Source organism: Corvus moneduloides, chromosome 6 (assembly GCF_009650955.1).
Source record: "Corvus moneduloides isolate bCorMon1 chromosome 6, bCorMon1.pri, whole genome shotgun sequence".
NCBI lineage: Eukaryota > Metazoa > Chordata > Aves > Passeriformes > Corvidae > Corvus > Corvus moneduloides.
In genome coordinates, this window is record NC_045481.1 from 54704561 (window position 1) to 54727237 (window position 22677).

General features: G+C 43.8%; 1 protein-coding gene across 10 annotated transcripts in view; it reads left to right on the forward strand.

Moving 5' to 3' along the window:
* Positions 1-22677, forward strand: part of TEAD1 (TEA domain transcription factor 1) — a 153092-nt gene that overhangs the window by 104648 nt on the left and 25767 nt on the right. For 2 of the 10 annotated variants that reach the window (XM_032112479.1, XM_032112473.1), the window contains exons 3-10: positions 5024-5088; positions 7793-7855; positions 7944-8006; positions 16309-16320; positions 17529-17663; positions 17855-17901; positions 18441-18502; positions 20461-20585. In XM_032112479.1, coding sequence (XP_031968370.1) covers positions 5024-5088; positions 7793-7855; positions 7944-8006; positions 16309-16320; positions 17529-17663; positions 17855-17901; positions 18441-18502; positions 20461-20585 — 572 coding nt within the window. The remainder of the gene's footprint in view (positions 1-5023; positions 5089-7792; positions 7856-7943; positions 8007-16308; positions 16321-17528; positions 17664-17854; positions 17902-18440; positions 18503-20460; positions 20586-22677) is intronic. The other 8 variants (XM_032112480.1, XM_032112475.1, XM_032112481.1 and 5 more) reach the window with 5 other exon arrangements.

The window sequence follows — 22677 nt, forward strand, 5'->3', positions numbered from 1 at the left end:
TTGTTAGCCAATTTAGCTATAAGGCGTCTTCAGAAAGCGGCGGTGCCGAATTTGAGGCGGGATCTCCCAAAGCCGGATATTCTGCCGGCAAAACGGAACAGAAAAGTGCTGGGCCTGAGCACCATGACAGAGCAGCTTTTCCTCCACAGGCCACAAGCTCTGCTGCCCAAGGACCCTGTGCCCACCTTCTGATGAGGAAAGGGTTCAAACCAGCACATCCCTGCTGACAGTGTCCATGCCTGGGGTGGGATCTGGATCCAGCCTGGGCGCAGTAGCCAGACAAAGAGCTGGGTGCTGCTCATGGGGACTGTCCCAGGAGAGTGCTCACAGCCTGCTTCCTCATCGAGCAAAATTCCCACTAGGTCTCCAGATTTGGCCCCCAGGCACATGGGCAGCACTGTGCAATGACCAGGCCAAGCAGAATTGGAGTTCACCACAACTGGCTGAAAACAGCTTTGCTATGGGTAAACATGGCTGTGAGAATGATTTTGGAGATGAAATTGTGCAGCTCTCTTCCCCGACTTTGCAGTCAGGATGGGAAATACCTGTCTTTTAGAATTTGAAGAAGCCACAGTATTGCAGAATTTGAAGAAATTCATAGTATTTGATTGTCTGATAAAATAGGCTTTTCTACTCAATCGTTACTTGAATTATTTGGCTGAGTATGAAAACTTTTTAAAATCAGCTGTTCTTTTTCAAGTTGCTAGCCAGCTTTATTTCCCACACTTGCCTATTTTTATCCCATTCGGGTAGTGCCTATTACTGGGAGCTGGGAGGGCAGAGGTTTAATTTGTGTCATTAATGTTCTAAATAAAGACGCCCGCTGGCCTCGCGGCTGCGTCAGGGACGTGATGCACCAGCTCCCTGCCCTGTTGCCTGGGTTTGAGCAGTGATGCCCGTGGCCAGGACATGGGAAAAGGGACATGGTGTGGCCAGGAGAATGTCCACAGCTCGTGCAGGTCCTGGTAGAGCTGCCTGTGGTGCTCTGTTGGCTCCCCTGAGGCAGAGGTGGTGGTGGTCCCGTTTCTGGCCCATGAAGGGGTTGCCAGTTATGCCTTCCTCAGTCAGGGGTGGGTTTTCACCTTTGAGGGCATTGCTGGTGTTGGGAAAGTGGGGACAAACACACCCTTAGCACCAAGGATGGACCAGGGAGCCTCATGGAGACCTTTATGGGGGCCAGTGCTTGGCTGCTTTAGGCTGTTCTTGGAAACAGCGTTGGTGGGGGAGGCTCCCTGCACAAGGGCCCTCTGTTAGAGCAACAACTGCCTCCCCCGGGGAGGGGTGGTGGGAGCCTCCTCACTTTGCAGCTGCTTCTACTTATTTTGAACAAGAGGAGCAGAAGTGTCGGCTCTCTGCTGCCTGAGAGGTGTCCAGGATCACCACACACTCCCTGTTGAGCGTGGTGGCACTCAGGGATGGGGCAGCGGTTTGGGAAGGTGGAGGGAGCTGTTCCCTTGGAGGGGCCACAGTAGAGCTTTGTCTCTCCGTAAAGCCTCACAGGTTTTTGGCATCTGCACTGTTTTCTAGCTGTTTTCTCCATCTTTACTCCATGCCATGATTAAAAAAGATGTTCCATTGCACAGAATGCCTCTTCCTCAGCATCAGTCCAGGGAGAGTGATAGTTTGCAGTTGCACTGACAGCACAGGACATGACAGATAAAGTCTGAATTAACAGGGAAAAAAGCAGACTCCAAGAAGCAGCCTATGTAAAATATCCTGATTTTTTCAAGATCCTTGGAAAAGATTCCTGTGCTGTGAAGATGTTTTATCTAACCAGGCACTTCTCCATGCTGCTCTTTGATACCTGAACCAAGACATTCAAAGTAGGATGCTGTCATAGCGAATGACAAGAAGAAAGAGCTGAAAATTTACAGTTCATAAATCTGACCCCTTCTCTTCTGCCAGGCAATTTCCCAGATATATATGACAAGAAGACAGAGGGAGGGCGTGTATGGAAAGTATTTCCACAGCTGAGCTCTTCGAGAGAAAACAGATCTATTTACTAATGAGCATTTTTCACCCTAAGGTTTCTAATGGCCAATTAAAGAAGTTCCTCGAGCCTCCTTTTGTTTCAGACTCTTCTCGTTCCCAAGAACAGGAAAGGGTGTTTTTAGGATTATTAAGCTTTCCTTTCTTTAAAATCCTCTTTGGGCTTTAGTTGATCTGGAGATAAGATCATTTCTGTCCCTATCTGTCAGAGCTGGTAAAGAAGAGCACCAGTGTTTGGTAGATAACATTTAGGCTGTAAACTTTTAGTTGGGGGCATCTATCTTGTTTATGTCAGGCAGTGCTTCTGTTTGTGTTTATGGCTTTTGGTAACCCAGGAAAGAATTTATGTCTTTTCAGATCATTGTGGCCAGGGAGAAGGTATTTAGTGAGGCTTCAGTATCTCCTGCTTTGGCTAAACCTGATGCATGTGTCCTTGCTGTGTTGAAAACATGGTGGTAAGGAAACTATATGTTAGGCTTTTGCCTCGACCACTTTTTATGGTTCCTTGTGGAGTTCCTCATCCCTGCAAGTTAAGGCAAATTATTCCACCCTGTTGACTCTTCTGGAGTTAGGCTATGGATAGCCTTCAGCTTCAGGGAAGCGATCACTCGCCAAAACTGCAGTCTTGTTAGTCATAGCCCTGCCCAGCTAGATAATGGCTACAGAAACCCCCCTTGAGTGGAAGCCAAAGCGTTTCATGGATGGACTGGGGCTCAGTCAGAGACAGCACTCAAATAATACAGTCTAGACTTTCAGTGCTTGGTGTTTTTAATAAAGATGCTTTTCCTGTCAAGTGGCTGCCTGGGAACCTGAGCTTTCCTTTAAGAATAGCTTTTTAGCTGTCTTGTCTGGGAGGAGAACTGTGAGACCTCAGCTGTGGCCGAGGGCTGCATAGGGCTGCCTTAATGGGCAAGGGGTGGCTGGAGTGACCTGTGCTGTGCCCAGGTGTTAGAAACATCTGCAGCACAGACAGAGGGACAAGAGATGGCATCACATCCTTTACGTCACCTTGTAGCATCACTGGCCTTGCACAGTCACCAGCTGCTGATCAGAACAATCTGACCATCTTTTTGCATCAAAAGACCCCATTCTGGCTATTAATGTGTGCTTACACTTAAACATATGCAAAGCAGGTACTTTCTGGAGGGCTGGCATTCCCCAATTAAATAAAAATGTGCATTTAGAAATACAAAAATGTCCATACCACCTGTCACCCTAATGATTGCAGGAATGTGGTGATTTCTGCATCTCACCAAGCCGCAGACAGCCTTGCAGGCCTGCAGAAGCTCTTGCAGGCTTCTGTTTGGGTAATGAGAAAGAACCCAAGAATAGGGAGATACAGAGGTGCAGCATTCCGTGGTTTCACCCCATGAACACAAAGGCACTTGTTCACTGCAAATGGTAAGTATCTTGTGGGCACTACAGGCTGCAGAACTGTTCAGCCTGAAGACAAGGCCTTTGCATGAAATTAGGTAACTACCTGCTCCTCTGTTTGCATACGGAAATCCCTCATTTGTGTGCAGAAATGTGGCTGGTTTGTGTAACTGTTTGCTCACGCAAAATTTACCTCTTGAAGTTTGTCCTGAAGAGACCTGCTGAGGAGTTACAAACCAGTGGCATGTTGTGGGAAATGAGGCACACAGTCCAGACCAAAACAAAAATGCAGCTCTTGCTCTGAAGCATGCTGATATTTCATGTTCTGGTACCCATTTAGCAAACATGGAAGAGACAGGAACCATGAGACATTTGATACAAATGGTGTAAAATAAGGCTCAGAGGGGGAGACAGAAGAAAAAAGTCTAGTTTGACTAAATGTCTTCAGTCTTTCAGTCAACAAAATGCCCTTCAAACATATGCAGGCTACTTCAAAACTTCCCCATCTCTCCCCCACATTAAAACTGTAAGGGTTTGAAGGCCTGGCTGATATAATAATTTTCTGCATTCCCCAGGTATGTACTCATCCACTTCAAAATAGCTTGGTGGGTGACAAGTTATTTTCTTAACCTCCCCATTTTCAGCTCTCTGCTAAATCAGTTTTCTCATTTTCTACGCACGAGCTGCTTTTCCCCCGTGCTGAATGCAAATAGCTCTGTAGCTTAGGACTTGTTGAACAAGTATATTTAAGTTATTACAACTCATGGAGACGTAACATAATATGCAGTGAAAATAAACAGGACACCACATAAAACTTGTGTTATCTTCCATGTCAGCAATACTTAGGAAGGAAATTATTTGGATAGAAAATGTTCATTTGCATTAGGTAGCATAATGTGTGGCTGAAGACGAGTCAAATAGCCATTTTAGAGACTTGGAAGTATTTCACATTTCAAAGAGCAACAGAGCTCTGAATAACAAACCACCGTGTTGATCAGCCCTGCTCCCACAGGAACTTCAGCACTGCAGGGCAGCCACTCTTGTGAGTGCAGTTAAGGGTGTGATTGATAACCTGCTGAACTGGGACAGTGTTTTGCACCACTGGAGGAGGCTTTCTGGTAGGAAGGACAGATTTTGCTGTCTTCCTTGCAGAACTAAAACTTGGAGAGAAGGTGTCACATCTGTGTGATTGGCACTTAGGCGCAGGTAGCACACGACCGGCTCAAGAGCAGCCACTTCTCCCCACAGGGGACCCAGGGAACAAACACCACCTGGAGCAGTAGGAATCAAAACCAGAGGAGCCCAGACCTTGTGGCAGCCCCAGCATGGGAGGTTCTCCAGTGAGAGATCATTCTGGGCACTGCTGCTGGCCAAGGAGGTGCCTCTGCCTGCAAACTGCTGCAGGACTTTGGTGGGGAAACACTGAACTCATGGTCCTCTGCAGAGTTCCTGTGGCACCTGCAATGCCTGTCAGGGAGATGGAAGGGAAACACTGGTGAACAATGAGAAATGCTGGCAAATTGTTTGCAAAGGAAAGTGGCGTAGGTGTAAGAAAACATAAACCTGATATGCGTGAAGCTCGTGTTCAAATGTGGCATTTTGATGGTGTTTCTGGGTGTGATGCTGCTTGTCCCTTACCATGAATTTTTCTTTGTTTCAGGTAGGAATGAATTGATAGCCAGATACATCAAACTTAGAACAGGGAAGACACGGACCAGGAAGCAGGTAAAATAACCCAGTGGGGAAGTATGCATGTCAGTGAATGACAAAACATGGCATTTTTGGCTGCAGTGGCTGTCTGTGCTTCAGCTCTGATGAGATGATGTATTGACTTCACTATTCAGATTAAATACATGCTGTTTAGAGAATATTTAAAACTCCAGGGCTTATGTTGTGGTGGTTTGAGGATTAATATTTTATTAATCTGTCTGTACATGAAGCTATTATCCCCCCATATTTCATAAAAAAATTCAAAAGTTGAAGCAAAGCCATAAAGCATTGTGCCTTATTTCTGTATATATTATTATAATATAATAATTATTTTGAAATGGTAAATAATGGAACTTCTTAAAAGTTAAGAGAATTTGGCTTTATAATAGAGGCTATGATTCTTGGATATGAGAGGTAAATAAATAAAAATTATCTAGAAGAACTGGTCATAACCATGCTCTAAGCTTATGGCCAGTAGTTGCTACAGGATATAAACATAATTTTAAAATTGCCCTGAGAGCCTTCTGGCTCCTGGTCTTTGACCATGGTAAAATTTCATTCATCCAAGAGTCAGAATAAACCTTAAAACTGTCTTAAGTTTTTTTCAGATGATTATCACATAACCATTAATTTATCTCGTATGACTAAATCCTTTAATTTTTAATATTCACAGCAATCAGCAGCCTTGCAGAAGGCACATGATCTGTGTAGTTTGTGCAGTGGTTACTACACCCTTTTGCTGTTTAAAAGTGTTTCACAAATGGCAGAGCCTCCTTGCTTTAATGTCAGCAGTTGAGATTGCCCTTCTCCCCCTGCACGTGTGACAAAGGGAAGGCAGAGGCTTGCACACTTGCTCATTCTGCATGTTCTGCAGTGCAGGGAAAGGTGACACTGGGTCACACAAAGCTGCCAGCACTCGGATTTGAAGCACTTTGGGTGCTGTTTTGCCCTGGGTGGTGTCCCCTGTCAGTTAGGAAGGAAGCATGTGTGTGAGGGATGAAAAAAGGCATCAGAAAGGAGGTGAACTGCAGCATGTGGAAAAGGAACAAACCAAAGATTCACAAAGAAATCGCAAACTAAAGACAGAGGCCCCAGTTCTACCCTGCCTTGCCCATGCGAGCTCCAGCAACTGGAAGTTATGCTGGGATCATAAAGTTGCCTCAGGAGTCAAAATGCAGAGCTTGGGGTTAGATGCTTGGCCAGCATGTGCCAAGAAAGCAGGAGGGCTGTGTTGGCTACGTGTGGTGATGTCTGCCTCCGTACTTGCACATCCCTCTAGAGCAATTCATAAATCACTTTAGATTGAGTGCTTTAAAAAGTTTGTCGCTACTCTGGAGTTTTAACTGAGTGATTAAATGTTATGAGTGTGCTTCTTGTATAACCTTTAACACCACTAATATTCCACTGAAAGCAAAACAAATGAACATATGTGAAAACTCAGTCTAGGTGTTTGACTGCAAAATTGCTCAGTAAGCAGCAGTATAACTCTGAATTACTGCACACTGGTTCCTGAGGTGCTTCTCGAATGTAGCCTTCAGGGACTGTGCTCATTGATGCATCTCTGTTTGCTTCCCTACTAAAATACAGGTGCTATTGTCACAGAATAGTCTTACAGAGGGAGGAAGTAATAGTTTCTCCTTTTTTTGGCATTGTTCTTTCCCAGAGAGGAATTGTAACTAATGCGGGAAAAATGTGCACCACCTGATCTGTTATGTCCTGGGTCAAACAAGAATAGATTTCCCTTTAGTAGTTTTCGCCATTGCTGCAGGTTTTAAACCTTCACACAGAAGGCTGAAGGATGCTGAGCCCTACCAAGCAATGCTGGGCAGCATCATTAAACCCTCATCAGCAACAGCCTGGATTCAGTATGTCCCTGGGTAAACAGGAATGTGAATTTGGGCCCAGACCCTTCACTGCACAGGCAGCAACTTCTGACCAATAACTCGTGTAGGGTGGGATAGGGTTTGCACAAATGTCTGAGCAAAACAGCCATGGGCCAGACCTGGGCATCACTCAAGCTGATGTCAAGTTACTGGTCCCCAGTTACACAGAAGTTTTGTGGGCAGACTTGATGCTGAGATTACCAAGGAAACCAGCAGGGGTTCAGGGACCTGTGTTGTGCCAGTATTTTATCGTTTGTGCCAGAATTTAAAGCATTTCAGTGGAGTCAAAATGGAGCCTGAGGCTCTCCTCATTGGAGCTGCAGAGCACAATAAATAATGAATAAAATTTCTTGGTGCCAAGTTATGTCTCAAGCCTAGTGGCAAATGGTCAGAGTGGGCATCTGCATCCCCAGCAGATGGGGTAGAAATCCTTTGGGCTCCCCACATGAGAGCTCAGGGCCTGGGCATGGATGGGATCAGTACCAAAGCACGTGGGCTGTGTCCAGCTGTGAACTGTGTCTTCTATCTTGTAGCTGAATGCACAACCTGGTGGGTTACACTTTTTTTCCTTTCTCTTTTTTATTTCCTTAATCAAGTCACTGCAATGATGACCTGTATTGTTAAGCCTCAGTGCTAAGAGCTTGGTATCTGGCTGGGAATGTGGTATCTTTAACAGCAGAGCTTACTGAAGATGCAAATAACTTCCTCCCCTTGGAAAAGTTTCTTTTTTTTCCTTTTTTTTCTTTAAGAAAAAATAGACATTAAAAATTTGATTTGCTTTTTGTTTTTCTTTTGTTTGTTGTTTTTTTTTCCCCCTATAAACCTGAACAATGTAGGTGTCTAGTCACATACAGGTCTTAGCAAGAAAGAAAGTTCGAGAAATTCAAGCCGCCATTAAGGTACGTTTGGCTTGCCCAGTTGTAGGGGGCTTTTCATCTCCATGGTTACAGGCTTTTCCTTTGTTTCCTCCCTTCCCCTACCCTGCAGGTGTCTAGTCACATTCAGGTTCTTGCCAGAAGGAAATCTCGTGATTTTCATTCCAAGCTGAAGGTATGCGCTTTTCTGCTTTTGGGCTTGTGGTTGCTATGCCTGTCCCTTCCTCCTCCCCGCGGTGATGGGCAAGCGCTGGGGCTGCTGTGCCTGTAACCTCCTTTTCCTGCATGTGGGAGCTGTCTGCGTCTCTTTGTGTTTAATCCCCGGGTTCTGCACTAGCATCCACATTAAAAACGTTGTTTTAACACTGTCCAAATGCCAAGTGAACTCCTCTTTGTAACAGCTCAGCACCTAAACCTGATTTTTAACCCGTTAGTCCGTTTTTTGTTTTACTTTTTAACAGTTGAGTGCTAGGAGTGTATTTACATACACAGGGGTTTTGCAGAGTTGTGTAGATGCTTTTTATCTTTTTTTTTTTTTGCTTTTTCCAGAGGGGTAATTGGGCTAATTGTTTTCCATTCCCAAATGTTTTTTGTCTGTGCTTCTGAACTGCCATCAAGAATACTTAAACCAGATCATTTATTCCAAGTGCCAGAGAGCACAGCTTATCCAGATTGCGCTATGGTGTTTCTAGACTACAATCTAGTATCACCTCAAATTATGCACTATTTACAAAATTCCCTGAAATTTAATTTTTTTTAAAGTAAATTATTGACATTTAATCTTTGGAGAGCCTCAGTCAGAGTCCTGTTCAGGGAATATTAAGTATGTTTGCTTAATCTGACATGATGAATTCTATAGGACCCCGTTTTCTCTGCCTTCCATAAAATAGATTCTAAGGCTAAAAAGAACCTCTTGGAAATGCTTAATAGGGGTTTCTTGGATTGCTTGTTTTTTCAAGTTTTCCAGCAGAGATCTTGAGATTTTTTGGGGTTTTTCCCACACTATTTAAAAGTAGAAGATGGAGTTTTGCAGTTTTTGCTTTTTTGCTACGCAGTTTTTGCTTTTCTTTTTTTTTTTTCTTAGAAAAAGCTAAGAAACTTGTAAATCTTTTACTTGCCTCCCTCCTTTTTTTTTTTTTTTTTTAATGTGAGTGGATTTTTTTCTTCTTCTTCACCCAGATGAGAACAAATCACGTTTTTGTTCTAGCTGGAAAGCATAACGTTTCGGGAAGTGATTTCCCGGTCCTGAGTGGTGAGCACTGCGGATGCTTACCCCCATCCTTGAACTGCAGCGCAGGAATAACAGCCTGGCTTTGTAACAGGCCTCCCTGACAGAAGCACTGGGTTCTTCATGGGCAGCATGCTGGCAAGCTTGTCTGGCTGTTGGTGGCTGGCTTTTTAGCTGCACTGGCTGAGCAGTTGGGGTTCTTAAAGAACGACTAAGAAAACTTAAAAGTACTGCTTTTTAACCGAGGGTGCAATAATACAGAGATATGTAGCATTTTAAGCTCAAATTGTCAAGCCTTGATGCCTAAAATTAAGTACGTAAGTAGGTGGCCTTACTTTCAGAGGTGCTCAGCACCAGCAGCTCTTGGAGTTTTAGAGGGCTGCAAAAACCAGGAAGCCCACATAGGTACCAAATACAGGCCTAGGAGCTGAACACAATTATTGGATTTACTGTTCTAAAATATTTCCCTTTCTGAATGACCAAAATACCTTAAAATGTGAAGACACTTACAAAGCAAAAACCATTTTTAAGTACTGCACCTGCTGTCTGATTTTTATTGAAGCTTTCCAAAGAAGAAAGAGGTAGCCAAATCCTAAGAATATTTCATCTAGTCTAGATGACATTTGCAGTAAATAGAGATCTGGGATGAATTTTCGTTCTAAGGAGTCGCCTGAAGAAGGGAAGATCTGTTTGGACAACAAAATATTTTGTAAGGGCTTCATACCTTGTTGCCCTTTCCCACCTGTCCATGGGCTGCAGCTCCCCCAGTGCTGAGTAGAAAGCGGAGCAGCTGCCGTTTCACTGCTAGGAACTGATGGCTTCAGGAAGATTCCCCAGCTCCAGGCCCTGACACTCAGCAGGGGTATTTGCTTCAGCTCTCTGAGACACCATGGTGGGAACAGAATGCACACAGGTGACAGAGGCTTGCTGGCCCCTGGCCTTGCTGACAAAAGCTACTTCAGCCCTCCCTCAGTGGGTCTTGCTGGCTGATGGGTCCCAGGCTGCTTGTCCTAGCCCTGCTCCTGCGTCCCCAGGCTGCCTGTGGAATTAGCTCCCTCAGGAGCCCTGACATAGCCCCCAGCGTAAAGAGGGCCCACAAAGGGTGAAGGAGCCAGGCTCTCCCCACCTCCCTCTTCTTTTCCTTGCCAGTGTTGGTCTCAGGGAACCAGGAGCCGTGGCATGACACCTGCCCCCTTGCACTGGTCCCTTCTGGAGAAGGGGCAGCTTCCCACAGGCCTTTTCCTCCCCACATGGAAGAGATGAGACTTTGGTGTAAGGAGCTGCCATAAGAGAGCTGCCTTATGAAGAAGAGAGTTGTTGTTCCTCTTGCCTGCTGCAATTACTCCCTGGAAGTGGTAGAAGCTGCTGGTTTTGAACCTGAGATGGAACTTTGCTTCTCCAGACATTTTGTTAGTGCTTCTGCCTGTTTTTTTATTATTCCTGTATTGAGCCATCTGTATGGTCCACTGTCACACAGAATCACCCAGGATCATGGACTAGTTAGGACTGAAAGGGACCTCTGGAGATCTTTTAGTCCAACTCCCCCATGCTAAAGCAGTTTGCGGAGGACTTCAAAAGCTGCCTGAGTAGGACATCACTGGTGCAAAAGGAAGACAAGGTGGATACATTCCAGCACCTCTGAGTGCTCATTGTTTCAACAGGGACCAGTTTTGGCAGTAGCCTGAACTGCCTCATCAATATCCTCAGGAAGATGATGGGCTCTTGCTGTCCGCATTCCCTGGTGAAGGGGTGACCAAGGAGAAGATAGGATGCACAGTATTTTACATGAGTGACTTTTTACATGAGCACATAGTGACAGGACAAGGGGGAATGGCTTCAAACTGAAAGAGAATAGGTTTAAATTAAGATACAGGAAAAAAAATTACTATGAGGGTGGCGAGGCACTGGCACAGGTTGTCCAGAGAAGCTGTGGATGCCTCATCCCTGGCAGTGTTCAAGGCCAGGCTAGATGGTGCTCGGAGCAACGTGGTCTAGTGGGAGGTGACACTTCTTGAAAGTCCCACTTAGTAGTGGGGTTGGAACTAGATGATTTTTAAGGTCCTTTCCAACCCAAACCATCTGATGATTCTATGCTTCCCACCCAGGCCAACTCACCCTTTTAACAGTGAGCTGCCACTGGCAAAACCTGTGATTGGTGGCACCCATGGAAGCAGTTACCACTTTAAAAAAATCCCATATGCATCTGGTGTCAATTTTCTTTTGAGATGTGTCTGATCTGATCTGTCCCGTTGGCCCCAGATCCTGGCCTCTTAGCTTGACAGAGTGTTGGTACAAATAACCCTGATTCCCCAAGTTAGATGCTGAGTTTATTTTTTACCAAGAGATATTACTGTCCTGCCTTGGTCTGAAATCTGCTCATGGAGAGGAGAGAACTTGGGCAAATCTTGTTGTGTTTATCTTCTGCAAAAATCCACATGGATGGAAGGATTTCAGAGCTATCTGCACCCATGGCACTGGAAGCTTTCCTAAGAGGCTGAAATCTCACCTGCATGCCATGAAGTCTGCTTGGTCCAGCAAAGTCCCTTTTCTTCAATGAGAAGTACCTGCAGCCACTGTGGATGGATGGATGGATGGATCCTTAGCCTGCAAGAAAGCGAAGTGTCACCCATAAATGCTATTGCTGCCTTTCAAGACCACCAGTAAAGAGCGTCCCCTCAGCCCTTCCAGGGATGTTGTACATTTTAATCCCCTTTACAGCAGGAAAATACTCCTATTTTAGAGATTTTAATCTTAATATACTGAAGTTATTAAAATCTTCCTGAAGTTAGAGAAATTTAATCTCATGAAAACGGGAAGAGAGGCTGAGACAAAGTTGTCCTTGGAGACAGATCTGAAAGGCGGCTCCTCTTCATGGCATTTCCTCTCACGCAGAAGCTGGAGGAGGCAAAGCAGAATTTTTACCCCCCAGTGTTGTGTTTCTGTGTCAAATACACCAGTCCATAGTGTCAGGTCACAGCATTTTCCACCTTTGCACTGACAGGGAGCCAAAGTCACCTCTATCCATTCAGGACAAAAGATGGATTGGAAGCTGTACGTAAACAGAGAGTAAAGGTGTTCACAGCAGGATGTACATCTATCTTAGGCTTTCATATCAGATTTTTTTCATAGTGCAAGATTAATTAGACAGAGACAAAAAACCCCACATTAAAATGCCTACAGTTCACATGTATTACATGTTTTTAAATCCATTATTCTACATTCCGCATTTAGGGATAAAAAGAAAATATTGTTGTCAATTATAAAATGCTAAAGATAGCTCTATACTTTTTTAAATGAACAATGATAAAAGCCTTGAAAAATTCCCTTTGATGTGAATGGAGTCTTCAGCATTTTGAAATACAATAAGATGGATTAATTGCTACTCATTAGGCAGCAAGTTGGGACAGCTTTGAATGCGCATTCTCTTCTTGGCATTAGCTATTGCCTGGCTGAAATAGCCAGCTTTTGTATTTACTCCTGTCTTCTCTAATAATAAGCAAATTGGAGATCAGGGCTAGAAACACTGAAGTGCTCTCTATCTTTTGTCCGGAACAATTGTATATTGTCATGATTTGTTTATCTTTTTTGAGCTACAGCTAATTATTGTAAAGGTTATTTGAATCAATACGAGATCTGAGCAGAAATAACATCTGCAAAATTGCTTATTAGGAAGCTATTTTATGCTAGTGTTACTGTAACATCCATTTTGTGAGCAAATTGTTGTTTCTTATGGTGGTTTTTTTTTTTCCTTACATGAAAAGTTTTGCATTTTAAATACTGGTACAGGTTTTAGGGCTTCTTGAATTAATACTGTTCTGTTGTGCTTACTTTTCCACATACTGTCTTAGATTTTTTTTCTCCCAAAGTCATAGATAACATGGTATTCAAAGCCCCATTTATCATTCTAGGATGAGAGTTTTTATTTTTTGCTTACGAACTTGTTTGAACTGATTGATTGAATTATTATTCTGTTTATGTTGGATTAAAAGAAAGTCAGGCACAAATCCTTTTGTGCTTGTCATGTAGAACTCTTGTTTCATGCGGGGCTTTTATAGATATTAAGATTTATAATTGGATGATACTGGGGAATTATTATTATCTAATTTAACTATGTATTTTGCATTCCAAAACTAATTGTGAAAAGCAAACCTCAAGGGCCTGATTCATTAAAAGTTGTAGTCTCCTTGCATAAGATGCTTAGAGCTTATATCTTCCAAAAACAAAGTGTGTGCAACTGCAGCCAGCAGCAGTCAGCTAAAACATGAGGCACATCTTGATCTCCTCTACAGAGATGATATTTTAGGGATTTAGTGGAGCTAGACCAGTTTTCCACTGACTGTACTCTAAATCCACCTTGGTAACATTCATTACTAATTATGTACCACAGTGCAGAAGACTTTTATAAGTGGAGGGGAAGGCAGGAGTCTGAGTGCAGCCTGTTGCTTACTACAGTGTCATTCCTGGGCAGCAGCAATCCCATCTGAGCTCATGAACTAAGTAGGGTCAAACCAGGTCAGGGCCAGATGGGACCTATCCAAGGAATACCTTAGGCTCCCGCAGGATTTAATGATTCAGTAGGAGATACTGTCCCCCAAGCCTCTGCTGGACCTCAGCACGGGACTGCAGCACGCTGAGCCAAACTTTTATTTTACTACATCAGTGTAAACCACATTGACCTGAAAGAAATTGTTCCAGCTTTACAAAGCAGCACAAGTGAGAGCAAAACCAAACCCTTTCTCTCTTGGACAAGATAGGAAATCAAAATCTTAACTATTTGCAGTCATTAAAAATCCCACAACGTTCCTGTTTTAGAGTAGGGGTGTTAACCCATTTGTCCTGGCCATATTCCAACCTGGGTAATTACTGTAATCTGCCTGTTTAAATTACCCCTGCCGTTTTAATTGGATATATTACTTCTCTTGCTGCCTAAACTGTGATGTAATACCATTGTGTGTTATTAATCAGTTACCAAGTTCCATCCCAGCAGTGGCTGTTGTGCAGTGATAGGTAGAGAGACTCATTCCCTCCTGGTTACGAGTGCTCTCTGTTACAGCCTGAAAAACCCCAATATATACCTGCTTTTAAGTGGCAGACAAGCCAATATTGCAATCTAAATAAACAGCTTTAAAATGTGGTTATCCCATTTGTTTTTGAAGACCATGAAGCCTGCTTGATTATACAAGCACAGGCAACCACCTTGCAGCTCTCAAAAACTACCTGGAGCTGAAGTTGCTCTTTTGCCAATGGAACTCAGGACCTCCTAAGTATCTGTATTTGAATTTGAATTTGATTTCTGTCATGTTTGAATGTAAAGTTACTTTGAGAAAAGCTGAATCTTCCCACTGTGCAAGGATTCCTAAGCCTACAAAAGGTGAAACTTCCCATTGATGTGTGTTGGCCTGAGTGTGTTGATGTCCCAGATCAGATTTGTCACCAGTAGGAAACTCTGCGGGGGTTGTTGAAACTACTCAAAAATAGCCCTATTGAAGGATTGCCTTTCTGAGCTGTCATTCTAAAGGTTTTTTACTTTCTCTGCATCCTCCTGAAAACATCATCAGTCAAAGAGGATGAGATGAATGGCTCCACAAAACACAGACCATTCTAGGATGAAAAGCAGCAACCGGCAAGAAGGAAGGCACATCCCATTTCATGTCACGAAAGAAAAGATGTTTTCTCCCTCCAAAAATCCCTGTCACTGTTCTTAAAATTCAGGATCATCAGATTCACTGTAATGGTGACTAAGAGCTCCACAGAAGATCTTGAAGGAAGTGTAAATCTTCAAAAATTTTTCCTAGTTCATCTGTTAGGGTGGGATTTGTTGCTGTGTTGGGTGTCCAGGCTCCTATTCTAGTCCTTGGATGGCAAGAACATTACAGAAAGTAATGCACTTCAGTTTGTTTCAGTGCCTCATCAGGCAGAAATAAATACATCTTCTCCTGGAGCTGCACTAACACTAGCAGGGAGTTAGGCAGAGACTTCAGAGGGATAAAGCAAGGCATGATAAGCAATTTCATGGACACATAACCTACCTCGGGCTCACACAACTCCCAGGAATGGACTTTAATAGCCCTAAAAAAGCTTTTACTTTTGAATTCTCCTTTAGTTTGAATCCATCTAATAGTGGATCCAGAGGAGTCTGGGAACTTGGCAAGGGCCACAGGCACTGGCTGCATCTTCATGTGGTGACAGGCAGGAGGCAGTGGAGGAGAGGAGCCTACAGAGCCCCAGCACATCTGGAGAAGAACAAGGTGGTCACAAAAGCAGCACTCACACAGTTTCGGAGGTTACTAGGACCCAGAGGCACATGTCTCTTGAATCATTTATTTTACACACAGGATACAGATCCCCTGAATGTTGGTTTTTGTTAGGATTCAGCAGGCAATGTGTGAGACTCATGGTTTGGCATTTCCAAGCCACAGCTCCACTTACAAAAAGAGGGTGAAACAGAGAAATCTGGTAGGGCTGGATCTCCATATTGCTTAAGAACATCTCACTTTCATCTTTCCATGATGGAGGGTCCTTCTTGCTGTGCAAGAGTGTAGAGGGGTCTGGAGGTCTGCATGAATGTCAAGATACTGCCACTTCTTAGCACACAGCTAAACATCTTTTTAGCCCGGTGGTCTTCAGACGTCCAAAAGCAGCCAGTAAAGCACAAACCTCCTGTGCATACCCTCCCACCCTGGGGCAGGCAGGGGTGAGAGCCAGGGCTGAGCTCCAGCTCTTAACCAGAGAATTGGTTGTGGTTATATCAGAAAGCTACAAGTTTTGAGAAAGGACCGAGTCTGGCCCCGTGCTGATGGATGTGTCCCCCTCAGCACAGGTGAGCCCAGGGTGTTAGAGCTGCTGAGCAGAGGGCTGTCCTTTGGGCCCACATCCTGCAGGGAGCAGAGGCAATGATGCTGGAGCTGCTCCTGCCCTCCTCCACCTGCTGCTCTCTGGGCTGTGTCCCACAGGGGCTCCTTGCACAGATCAGGGAAACACACTCAGCAACAATCCCTCATTCAGTATCCACAGCATTCGCACAGGGAGCTGGGGTTGTTTCTCCCCAGGGTTTTGTTGGTATTTTTTTATCCTTTTTGTTCCCCTTTTAATGAATCAGTCCCTGGGTGAAAATAATGCATTTGTTTAAAGCTGATATTTAATGCTGAGCAAACTGCTCTTCCTTTGTCTCTTATTATTTTGTTATATTTTGCTAAGAGTCTGCTATTCTACACAAGCATTTTAATAAACTGTTTGTTGTTGTATCCAGGTAACAAGCATGGTAAGTATTTTGACTAAACCAAGTATTATGTACCTTAGCTGTGCTTGGCAGAATTTTTTGGCTAGCTTTTCCTGTACTTTCAGCCTGTGCTGTTTCTAAAGGAGCTATTCAAAGGAAGAAACTGCTCACCTATAGTACTACTACATACAAGCTTTAAAGGGAGCATATATGTGCAAAGTCATATATCATACATAAGAGCATGCATCTCTTGCCAGCATGCTTGCTACTATGCTTGTAAAATAAAACCAGAAAAAAAAACCCCAAAACATCCTTGCCTAATACTGCTTGTGTTCCTTCATTCTAAGTGACATACCTAAATATTGGTACTTATTAATACAGTACTTCTGGATGAGGAACCCTGCTTTACCGGTGTGTAACAGCCTGTTGTTTACTCATTTTCCCTGACCTAGGACATCCCCCTGGTTAACTCTGTTGCATTAAGAGGCTGTCCCTTTCTGTCCTGTGACCATACCTGACTGGCAGTGGCTGGGACTCCAAGCGCTGCTCTAATACAAGTAACCAATAACAACCCACCTTTTCCTAAACTTGTTCCTGTGTGCTCGAAAAAAGCAGGAATTTTATGGCTGATAGCTTTCTTTGGGAACACTGTAAACCAGTAAAATGCCACAATTGAAAATTTAAAATGTTATTTCCATGTTTGTGACCTAACTTTCAAAATGTTTGTCTTAAAGCTGAATCCAAAATTACTCTAAGCCCGTAAGCATGAAGAAAACTGTCCCTGTTTGCAAGTCAGCCGCAGTTCTGTGTTCTCATTTTACACTGCAATACAAAAGGCAAACTCCTCTTAGATGGAAATGATAGAGCTTGAATCTCAGTGCTCCCTGTCCTGCAGGCAGAGCTGAGCCTCAGCAGCATGCCCTGCTTAGTCCAGCCTGATTTGAAATCGGCAGAATTTGCCCAGATAAACAAGTGGCCAGTAGTTTGCTCTCCCAGAGCTTCCTGCGTGTTGGCAGAGCAGACTGTGAGAATTCAGGTCTACCATACAGGTCTGAGAGGAGGTTTTGCCTTGTGGTAGTTAGAGTGTTAGCCTCCGTGCTGTATTTTTTTTTTTTTCCCTGCATGGTTTGCTATTTTTGCATTTTCTGTGTGGCTTTTTAAGTTTTTAGTTATGTGCTTGTATCTGCAGTTATTTAACATCATTTGTTGTGCCAAATGTTTTAAGACTCCGTGTAATTGTCATATTAAAGGATCAGACAGCAAAGGACAAAGCACTCCAGCACATGGCAGCAATGTCATCAGCTCAGATAGTCTCAGCTACTGCTATTCACAACAAGCTGGGCCTGCCAGGAATTCCCCGTCCTACATTTCCTGGGGCACCTGGGGTAAGTCGTTAGCTGAGTCCCAAAAAAACCCCTGTATTCTCTAACAATGTTCAGTAGAAAACTAAGACGGAATGAATGGATTAATGCTTTGACTTGGGTTTGCAAAAGGAATCATGCTTGCTTAAAAATACCCAAAGTCTTTCAACAAAGAGAACAACTGTGGGCCTGTTTGTTTGTTTTTCCTCTTTCAGTTTTGGCCGGGCATGATTCAAACGGGGCAGCCTGGATCCTCGCAAGAGTAAGTCTGAAAACTCAAATATGTTTCTATATGCAGTGGGAGGGTGGCTTGTGCACTCTGTGATATGAGGGAAGCAAGAACTTGCAGATTTTCCAAAAAAGGAGGTAAAGATAATTTTAGGGAAAGAAAGAGTCTTTGCAGTGATGTGAACTCACATTCCAAAAGTTACAAGGGATCCCAAACCTCAAAACTGAGGCTGAATACTGGATGGACACCCTCCTTTGTGACCCTGTAGTTCAGTGTCCTCTGGGTTTCCTGGGAGTCCCAGCAGTGCCCATCCCTGGCTGCTGTGACTCTAGCAGCAGGTCAGGTTTCCTGCTGCGTCACCGAGCGCCGCTGAGATCCCAGCTTCAGGGTGCTGGGTGTGATTCTCATCCCCTCAGTTCCCTCTGTGCTGTCCATCTGTCAAATATGCTCTGCAAGGAAGAGATATGTTTGTGGGTAAAGGTCATTAGCCACCTATTTTCCTATACTGTGTGAGTCTAATGGAATTTCCTGTGGATGGCACGGTGTATGATTTCTGTGTACCTCTATTCCAGCGTAAAGCCATTCGTTCAGCAGGCCTATCCTATACAGCCATCAGTCACAGCTCCCATTTCAGGTAATTCTTCATTTATCCTCACCCTTAAAAAGACTTGAATTTGGTACTGAATGTGATGTGCTGACTTCTGACATGGGCAGAGCCACAGCTCCAGGTCTCATGTTCCCTCCAGCCAAAGGAAACACCAATCCCAGTGTCCTATTATCTCATTATATCTTAGGGAAAATCATTGGGTTTGGGGTTTTTTTAGGTAGGAAGCACTAATACATATGCAAGGAGTTGTGATGTGTGATTTCCAGTCAGCATTCCATAATGTAGGGATTACTGTAAAAAGTGAGTAATAGGATGAATGTTTCTTTTATAATAGCTATGTAACAAGAATACAGCTTAATTTATTTTAAACTGAGCCTAAAACCCCTTCCAAGATCATATATGTTCAGCCTTAAGTATAAAACTTCTCTGTATCAGGTTGTTTATAACTCATCCCCTCCTGAAGGTCCTGCTTTGCCTGCTGCCACTTTGATAAGTACCTAATGTTTATTCTGAATTCCATTGCTCAAATTGATCAAGCCCTTCCCATGGCTACTTCCCTGCTCCTTTTCCCAGCATCCTTCCATGCATAATTTCAGGAATTATTTCTTTGCAGGTGATTTCTCATGTTACGTCTCCCTTGCCAAATGACCCCAGTGCTTATGACTCTGTTTGTGCTGCAAGTTTTTGACTCTTACCCAGTTCTTTATGATTTTCTAACTTGCTGCTATTTAATGCTTCAAACTAAAGCTATTCTTCTGCACTCATGAGAATGCCTTTTTCTTGACATTGCTAATTTATACCATTATTTTCTAGGACAGGTATTTTCTATTGTCTCCTTTTATTCTTCCACATTTTCTCTCAGAACAGGAATTTTAGTATTTCTAAATTGGTTAAAACTCATGCATGAGTTTTTGCTTCATTAGAATTCCTGTTCACGTGTAGCCAGTGACATTTGTAATTCCCTGTTTTGTACAAGCCTCACACCTTCCTTGCCTAAATTTGAGGGTTTGGGGTCAGGTACCACATTCACTATATGGGATATGGACACACACTACCTGTGACCTCTCCCTGCTTCTCAGCCTAGTTCAGGATAATCTTTGTTCTCTCACCTTTGGTGCCTCTCCCCTGCCTTCCTTGTGCCTGTGTCTCTCCCAAGATGAGTTTTGCCTTTGAGCTGCTGCCTTTTCCTCTTCCTTTACAGTTTTCTTTCCTTCTCATCTAATTTTCTACAATAAGAACCAGGAGATAACATTTATTCCTTCTCTTGAGGTGAATTAGAGAGGGTGGTTAACATCCCTTCTCTATCTAGATCATGTCATTCTCTCTTTATTATCAATTTAAAACCTTTTTTTTTCTTTGTAGGGAATGATTCAGCTCTCTACAGTAATTATTTAATATTAGCTGTAGCATAATGATGCCTAAAAGCTCCAAAAGTAGTCAAGACCCAATGTGCAAATACGTAGTAAGAGACAGTCCCTGCCTTGGAAACCTTGTACTCTAAATAGGAGAGGGGAATTGAGAGTGGCAGAAGAAATAGGCAAAAAGAGGGGTGATTTACTTGTAACATGTGGCACATTAGGAGCCAGAAATGGAGGCCAGTTCTCCTGACTCCCAAGGCAGTAATGTCTCCTGTGAATCTTGATGCCAGTTTCCAAGGAAGGGTCAGCTGTAGGTCTAGGTGAAGTCTCTATAAATCTCTATAATCTAGTATATAATTTAAACAAAAATTCTACAGTGAGTTACAGCCCCAAGGAAACAAAATAGTAGATCTTTTCTTTCCACCATTATTAGATTGCTGGGTTGGGACCTCTTTTTCTACGTATTAGTCTGAGCTTTTCCAATTTTAACTCATCCTGAATTAATTAGTTGCTAAAATTAATATAAATATCCAAGGGCTACATGCATAATTCCCAATTATATTTAATTGAGGAAATATAAACCGAGGAAGTGTCCGCTTCTTCATGAAACCGTTTCCTTTATTTCAGGCTTTGAGCCCACATCAGCCCCGGCTCCCTCAGTCCCTGCATGGCAGGGCCGATCTATTGGTACGACCAAGCTCAGGCTGGTGGAGTTTTCAGCTTTCCTTGAGCAGCAGAGGGATCCTGAATCAGTAAGTATTTATTGCCCTTGTGTCCACTGATCCTCGGCTTCGCACCTTTACTGCTGATCTTCAGCTTTGCACCTTTGCTCCCCACCCTCTGGGCATGCCTTCCGGGGTTGAGTCTGATGGAATACACCCGGTGTCTCTGTGTTCGCTGCTGCTCTGTGCAATATTCCTTTCACCCTAGGACTGTATTTTCCTTTCTTGCCCTCTTCTCCCCCATTTGCAGCAGCAAGAGGCCTCTGTGAAAGCAGGCAGGGTTTGTTCTGGTGCCTGTCTCACTGCTGACCTAGTTTAGCAGGTGTACCAAATTGCATTGTGTTCTTGGCAAGAATTCAGTGCTTGAACTCTAAGTTAAAGCCTAATCTATTTCCTAACCAGAACAAAATTAAGGACTTGCACAGAAAGTGTGCATATTGCATATTGGATTTTTTTTTTTTTAATGAAATTTTTAATTTTCTTTTGATTTTTAGTCTGCATACTATACCTGCAAGGATAATTTCTGAAGCTGGCTGTAATGTTTCATTTACTCCAGTAAGCCTTGAACCTTGACATTAATCACCATATATTTACCAAGAACATTTGTCAGTAGCCTAGCACTGATTCTACTGCATCACAAATAAATTGAAAGAACTTCTTTCAGCTCCAACCTGAGAATTTGTTCTGAGAAAATTTCTGAAAAGCAAATACTGTCCTGAATGGGTGGTATGGACAGGCCATTCTTGTTCAGATTCCTGGTAAAATACAGTAGCCTGGAGAAGAGAGAAGCTATCATTTTCTTTTTATAATCCAGAACTGGAAACCATAGCATTTATGGGCTCTGGCCAGGGGTGTTATCCAAGGAGTGTTTACCCTGCACAGTGGGGATTGGAGACATAGCCCAGAAACCTTACAACAGAGGAATGCTCCTGGCAGAGAAACATCCCTGGGAAAATACACCGTATCTCACCTATTCATACACCAACCACATGGAGGTGTGTTGGTTTGCTAAATGTCACACTTTGCCAGGTTGAATTAGCTTTGAGGTGCAGGAAATGTTTGGCAGCAGGTATGGTTCTCTCAGCACTTACCTGACTGTTGGGCATTCATGGTTTCCCTGGAATCCCTTTGCCTTCCCATGATCTCATGGCAATCCTGGCTCTGGTGGGCTTCACCTTAGTGTCCTCCAGACCACTCTGGAACACCTCCTCCACCCCAAGCCCCGAGTTCATCCAGGCAGCAGTTTGTATTTCTGCTGCCAAAGCACAGCATCCAGGTTTTCCCATCAGTCACCCTTATCCATGCGCAGATTTCCCAGCCCTCAGCTTGCTGACTCCGTGTAAGGTGTCCTGCTGATTTATGGGCTCTGCCACCTCCAGCCTGCTCCAGGCCAGGATGTGTGTGTGTTCCTCCAGGTTACTGGGAAAACAGGATGTGGCCACGTGATGCTCAGCCTTGCTGTCTGTGTGTGAATGAAATTGCATCTCAGTGCAGTCTGATTGGATGGTTTGCCACTGTGCCACATAATGATCCCTTTTCCATAGGTTTTTATGACATAAATCTGTATGCAAAACCCATGGGCTAATACGGTGTAGTGCCTCTGTATCTGTGGGGTTTTATGTAAAAGGGAGCAAACAGGGGCTGAGCAACTGAGTAGCTTTGGCATTGCAGGGGGAGAGTGGAGGTCTGAACAGAAGCGTGGTTACCCAGGATGGCCCCACAAGTACTGCAAAGCCTTCTTTGGAGTAAACTAATATTATTTGGAATTCCTGAGGGTGCAGAGGCCCACTGGATCTTGTCCCAGCTTGCAAGAAGACTGCTGAGAAACCCACCCACCTTTTAAACACATTTGTGCAGGAGGTTTACAGGACAAGCAAGAGCATCAAACTACCCAGACTTGTTTTTAAAAAAGCAGTTACCTGTGTGCTGTAACATTGCAAAACTGAGACTCTAGGAAAAGTCAATTGCCAATTTAGTTCATTCTTGCATCCACACTGCAAATGCAGTGGGGCAGTGCTCTGCGTGGGGACAGCCTGCACCATCCAGGCAGGTGCCATGGGGAGCCAAAAGATGAGCCCCCATGGCAGTGTGTCGGCATCACTGCCTGGAAAAGGGGAGTCAG